This window comes from Bos indicus x Bos taurus, chromosome 25, assembly GCF_003369695.1.
Source record: "Bos indicus x Bos taurus breed Angus x Brahman F1 hybrid chromosome 25, Bos_hybrid_MaternalHap_v2.0, whole genome shotgun sequence".
Classification (NCBI taxonomy): Eukaryota; Metazoa; Chordata; class Mammalia; order Artiodactyla; family Bovidae; genus Bos; species Bos indicus x Bos taurus.
This window is the reverse complement of record NC_040100.1, coordinates 39,511,685-39,517,884: the sequence shown is the minus strand read 5'-3', so window position 1 is coordinate 39,517,884 and position 6,200 is coordinate 39,511,685. Positions and strand designations below refer to the sequence as shown.

Below are 6,200 nucleotides of genomic sequence, written 5' to 3'. Positions count from 1 at the left end.
GGAGACAGGCGCCCCCTAGAGGCAGGAACCCCTAGGGCTTACCTTGTGGTTCAGCTGGTAAAGATTTATGGACCAGGATTTTCACCACAGCACATAAAACACAATTATGAACAAGCTTGTGTTCAACAGGAAAGAACAGGTTGAAATGAATGATGGAAAACTACACGCCATTAAAAATTACACCCTCTAACATGATTCTTAATGACATGAAAAAGTGCCTGAGTTGAAAGAAAAACCAGAAAGATCCCAGTATGGATAAATTACAGAGTACACATATATACTAAGTATGCAAAAAACTACTTGTTGTACTTTGTATTTTTCATAATTATGATCCATGCTTGTATATTTTAATTTTGGTTTATACTGTATAGAGGCTTCCTTGGTGGCTCAGATGGTAAAGAATCTGCCTGTAGTGCAAAGACTTGAGTTTGATCCCTGGGTTGGGAAGATCCCCTGGAGAAGGGAATAGCTACCCACTCCAGTATTCTTGCCCGGAGAATCCCATGGACTGAGGAGCCTGGCGGGCTGCAGTCCTTGGGGCTGCAAAGAGTCAGACATGACTGAGCACTAACACTTTCACTTTTCACCCTGGACATACTATACGTGCACTACAGTTTTACAAAATTGGTATTTTTTGCATCAGGATATTTACCAGAACGTTACATAAAGGCATAAAATTTTGAACAACTTTTAGTGGGATTAGGGGGTGTTTTTACTTCCTTAATATTCTGCCTTGGGACTTCCTTGGTGGTGCAGTGGCTGGGGACCACCGTGCAGTGCAGGGACACAGGCTTGGTCCCTGGTCAGGGAGCTGGGCCCCTGCACGGCACGGGGCGGCTGAGCCTGAGCCGCAACTACTGAGCCCATGTGCTGCGCCAGAGGACCCTGTGCGCCACAGCCACAACCTGAAAAGGAAGAGATGTTTAAGAAGTATTCTGCGTCTCCTTTAAAAAGGTAAAATTACCATCTGTTTTTCAGGGTAGGGAAACAATAACATTTAATGTTCATTTCAGCTTTTCCTCTTTTTATTCTCATCCTGAAAAACTCGGTCCATCAGCCACAGGGCAGAACGGGACAGGGCAGTGCCTGCGTCTGGTGGGGGGAGCCACAGCAGCTTAGATGGGACGAAGAGGTGTCCGTGCAGGGCAAGGGTTGGGGAAGCCTGGCGTGCGGTGTCAGAGCCCAAGGACCCCAGAAGAGGGCAGAGGCTGGGGACAGCGGGTGGCCCACAGTGTGGCATCAGGGCCTAAGTCAGTGAGGGAGCTGGGGAGCTGGGGGAGGGCGGGCTTGTTTCAGGGAGAGGGCCAGAGAGGTAACACTCTGGGGATAATCAGGCAGATTCCGCACCGTTGGGAGCAGATGGGAAGGTGGAAGACAAAGCACAACGGGGACGGGGCAAAGGAGTCAGCCTGGGCGAGCTCCCGCTAAGCCTGGGACAGTAGCAGACCATAACTCCTGAGTAAAATGGAAATCAAATCACGTAAATAAGTTGTAAAAATATTACAAAAAGTGTATGTATAAGAAATGAACCCACAGCTACAAAATACCACTCCCACATATCATTACTAATTACAGAGAGAAAAAAGGAATTTCACCTGCAAAGGCTGGCAGACACCCCCTTAGTCAAGTGTCAGCACCAGTGAGGGGACAGCTCCCGTCTCGGCCCACCTGACAGGACGCACACGGCCCCACTGCACCCGAGCACGCAGGGCATCAAGACCCATCCCAGGGCCACCCGGGAGATCACGGGGACCTCAGACGCACACAGGTCTTGAGAGTCAGGGAATGACTGGACCTCAGCCAGCCTCCAGGCCAGAGAAACGCCACAGCTGAAGGCATGCATGACCCTGGACGGGACCCTCTCGCTGCAGAGGACACAATAGGCGTGCGGTGCGGGCGGTCTGTGGAGATGTGGCAGGTCCGCCCCGCTGCATGTGTCCTCTAGAAGTGCACCCAAGATGCGGGGCCAGTGGGCATGCGGCAGACAGCTGACTTTCCCAGGGCTTAGGGAAAATGGATTCTGTGTCACACTTCTTGTAAAGAATTTCACTTAAGGCTGACTCTGTTGGTAAAGATGACAACCCAGCCCTGGAAAACCACAAGCAGTGACCGAATGGCTGGACACGGCCGCGCCTGCAGCCTTGGTCCTGCCAGTGTCTGGGTCAGCCCAGCTCCGGCTGTGGGGGACAGAGCACGTGGCTGCAGTCAGAAGACGTGGGCTCAAATCCAGGCTCACTCCCTGGTGGCAGTGACCTCCCTGTGACTCGGTTTCCACAACTGTGACATGGAGACCTAGTGGGTCCCACCCCCGAGGAGACAGGGGCTGCACCCAGGAGGGGCTCGGGACAGTCCGGGGGAGAATAAACGCTCAGCAGACCGAAGCTGTGGCCACCATTAGGACAGGAGACAAGAAGGACAGCCACCCCTGCCCATGTGGATTCCAAGAGCGACGTCTCCAGGCGGGTCCCAGGCCCAGCTCTTGCTTCCTTTCCACCATTAGTGACCTTCTGGACTGAGGTCAGACGTCCTGGCTCTGGGCCTGTCCTCCACCTCGTCTGTCCAGGACAGCCTCTGGAGCCTCCCTGCCGCGGCCGCCCTGGGGCCGGGGCCGGGGCTCGGCTGAGAGAGGGACACGTGGCAGCAGGAGCGCTTCTGCACGTCGGTCCCCAAAACCCTCATGGAAACCGAAGGGAACCACGAGGCAGAGCACAGGTAAACTGCATGTGCCCCTGCCACAGCTCCGTGGGCACCTGTGCTCCAGGCTGGGCAGCTTCGAGCCCACCTCTGGTGGCAGAGGCAGGCCTGCCCAGGCAGTGCCACATCCGCTGACTCACCTGATGAGCGCGCTCTCCTGCAGCAGCTCCCGGCTGAGGTTCAGGGGGATGTCCTCGCTGTCCACCACACCTGAGACGTGGCCACGTGTGGGTAAGAGCAGCGGACACTCGGGGGCTTCCCTGCCCAACCCCTCATCCCAGAATTCACCCACGCTGTGTCCAGGTCATGACCTGGGTCACAGGGTCGGAAGAAAAGCAGGCAAGGCCAGCAAGCCTCTGCCGGGACAGTTTCTACAATTTCAGCATCTGCCGGACTCTCTGAAAGCCACCTCCTAGATTTTTTGCTCAAAATCATAAAACTGTCATGGATCAGTCAACCGAACCCAGTGTCTGGAGGCGGGGAGCTCGAGAAGAGGCCCTGAGCTATGAGGATGCGGCTCCCCCACCGACACCCCCCATCCCCTGAGCTCAGCACAGGTGAGCCTTCCCAGGAGGAGCTGCTCCCAGGGCTGCAGGGCCTCAGCCACACTCTGGGCACAGATACGAACCCCGGACGAAGCGCAGCCACGTGGGCAGGATGTTGGTGGCCTTGGTCTGGATGAGGACCTTGCGGCTGTACAGCGACACGCTGGAGCCCAGCTCCCGGCTCACGTCAAACATGGATGGTTTCTGGAGGCAAAGCAAGGGCAGTGTCAGGAGGAGCAGGCCCTGCAGAGGCGGAGTGCCACAGTCAGGGGCCCTTCCTGAGGCCGTCTAGGCCAGGAGATTTGGGGTGTATGTGTGGTGCCCGGAGAGGCTGGCCCCGACACCAAGGCTCTGGGCCAGGCAGGGCCTCTCTGGGCAGCTGCCGCCCTCCCCATAAACACGATGACTGGTCTGACCCTCTGAACAGAACCTAACCTGCTGGGGCCAGGGGTTGGCAAACTAGAGCCCACAGGCCAGATCAACCGTTCATGCAGCTTAGAACAGTTCTTCCATTTTTAAATGGTAGGAAAAAAGCAAAAAAGAGTACCTTATGACATGTGAAAAGTAAGAGAAATTCAAGTTCCCATGTCTTGGGACATGCTTCTGGAACCCAGCCCCACGCGCCTGTCTCAGTGTGGCCCATGTGCCCTGGCACTGAACTCGGCAGTGGAGCGCGTGCTGGCGCAGGGCCCGCGACGGCCAGAGGGTCACCTCTGCCGAGCCTGCTCCTGACCAGGACTGCAGTCTGCACACAGCCCTGTGGGGATCTGCTTAAGCGGGGACCCAGGGCTCTGCTTTCCTGACAGGTCCTGGGGATGCACGTGCATGCTCAGCAGAGAGAAACGGGCTCCAGGCTCAAAGCCAGGAAGGCTGGGTTCAACCCGAGCGCGGGCCGGGGCGGGTGGGGGTGCGCACCGCGTCCGGCACATAGAAGATGCTGCGGATGCTGAGCGGCGCGTCCGTCCTGTAGTGCAGGGTGTAGCGTGGCCTGTCGTGGGCCTGCGCAACGTAGCGGTAGAACTCCTCGTGCTGCCCCTCGCCCACGTCCTTGGGGTCCATCATCCAGATCGCCTGGAAACGGAGGAACAGGGATGTTGTTTCAGACACACCTTCCCAACAATGTGTGGGCAGAGCTCGCGGTGCCCAGTGCTGGACAGACAGATGGACACACACATGGCTCTGGAACCAGTGCCCTGTCCCCAGCAGTATCAGGAAGAGCAAGCGGGAGGCAAAACCTGGATGAGGCCGCACATGACCAGCACCAACCGCCGGGAGGTGAGAGGCTCAGGGAAGGCAACTGAGCCGGAAAGGCAGAGAGCGCCAAGGCGCTCCCACCAGCTTGAGCCCTGAAAACACGGTAAGACGCCAGACGCAGAAGGCCACGTGATTTCTGATTCCATTTCTATGAAACGTCCAGAATAAGCAACCAGGAAGCGGACAGTGGTTACTGGGGGCTCAGGGAAGGGGCTGGTGATGCTGGGGGTCTCTTTCTGAGGGGGGCAGGGGTGACCTTTTCTAGAACTGACGGTGCTGAGGGCAGAGTGACTGAACACAGCCAGGAGCGCGGGGCGTGCGCTGTGAAGGTGACTCCTGGCGCACATGGACCTGCACCCACAGGTCTCGCCGCCCTTCCCGCCCAGAACATCCCATGCTGGGGCTCGGCCAGCTACCCCAGGCCCATCTGCCTGGCCAGCCCAACAGGCAGCAGCTCAGCTCCACGGCGGCCAAGCCCGCACGCAGCAGGCCTCACCTGCAGAGTGTTCATGCGCCTTCCGTTCAGGTACAAAGGGAAGCTGACAAAGTTGCTGTACTTTGTCACCACATCTGGAAGACACAGAAACAACGAATACCAGAAGCTTCTAGACACGAAAGCTCTGGGAAGCCTCGTCCCTGCCCTGCCCCACGGGGAGTAGAACTTGCTCCAGAACCGGGTCAGGGGGCCCAGGCCACCGTGAGACATGCACACCTCTTGGCAGCCCAATGAGGGTTTCATGGGGTACCGTGACCCCTGGAAGGCGCTGGGCACGTTCAGTAGCATCAGTGAGACCTGGACAGCGGGGAGTACCCAGCACTGCGCCCACTCTGGTTGTCCGGAGCCTGGACTCAGGCCGGGCGGGTGGTCAGTGACACCACACAGCAGTGGGACGAAGATGCGACCCTGAGCCCCCACCAAGCTTGTCCCGGCAGCCTAGGCTCACGCTCACCTCGAACCCGGGCCTCGCTGGCGAACTCTCTGCTGTCGGCCTTGAGGTGGATGATGATTTTCGTCCCAGTTCTAACTCCCGAGGCTTCGGCAACTTCAAACACCCCAGAGCTAAGAGGGGAAGGGGAGGTGAGTCCATCCGTCAGCGCTGACAAGGCCCGTGTGGCCCCGGGACTCGAACAGAAAGGGAGCCAGAGCCTCGCCACTTCTGAACCCAGCTGTGACCCCCTCCCCCGGCGACAGTGGTGCTGGGGTTGGGGTGTGGGGCTCCTGCTCATGAGCACAACCTCTGGGCCTCAAGTTCCCTGTGGTGGCCGGCGAGCGCCAGACCCCGGGAGACCCCCTCCTGTGAGGCCTCCACGTTCCGGAGTCCCACTCTGCATGGCGGGTGACAGTTGCCTTGGTGGCTCCAGGGCCTGGGGGACACTCTATGCGTGACATGGGACCCATTCACTCACTCACCCATCTGAAAGCCACCGGTACCCAAGGCTGCCTGCATCCACCGAGCGAGAATAGACCTCGACTCTGTCGGCCACCATGAAGGCTGAGTAGAAGCCCACACCGAACTGGCCGATGATCTTGCTGCCAGCCTCCGCCTGGTTCTGCAGCGCATCCAGAAAGGCCTGTAGGGTGAGGCCGGTCAGAGGGGCGTGTCACGCGGGAATGGACTGGCTTTGAACTTGGGGTCAGCCAGTTTCTAGCTGTGGGCAAAGTACCCACTCCAGCCGGTCCATCCAGCAAATAACAAACTACCTCTG

The 6,200-nt window shown here is 58.0% G+C and overlaps 1 protein-coding gene across 1 annotated transcript in view; it reads right to left on the bottom strand.

Annotated features, from left to right (window-relative positions):
• The window catches only part of TRAP1 (TNF receptor associated protein 1), a 49,191-nt gene that overhangs the window by 7,573 nt on the left and 35,418 nt on the right, over positions 1-6,200 (bottom strand). Inside the window, exons 6-11 of the mRNA XM_027527818.1 lie at positions 5,905-6,065; positions 5,444-5,553; positions 4,990-5,063; positions 4,155-4,310; positions 3,323-3,443; positions 2,835-2,904 (exon numbers count right to left, since the gene is read on the bottom strand). Coding sequence (XP_027383619.1) covers positions 2,835-2,904; positions 3,323-3,443; positions 4,155-4,310; positions 4,990-5,063; positions 5,444-5,553; positions 5,905-6,065 — 692 coding nt within the window. The remainder of the gene's footprint in view (positions 1-2,834; positions 2,905-3,322; positions 3,444-4,154; positions 4,311-4,989; positions 5,064-5,443; positions 5,554-5,904; positions 6,066-6,200) is intronic.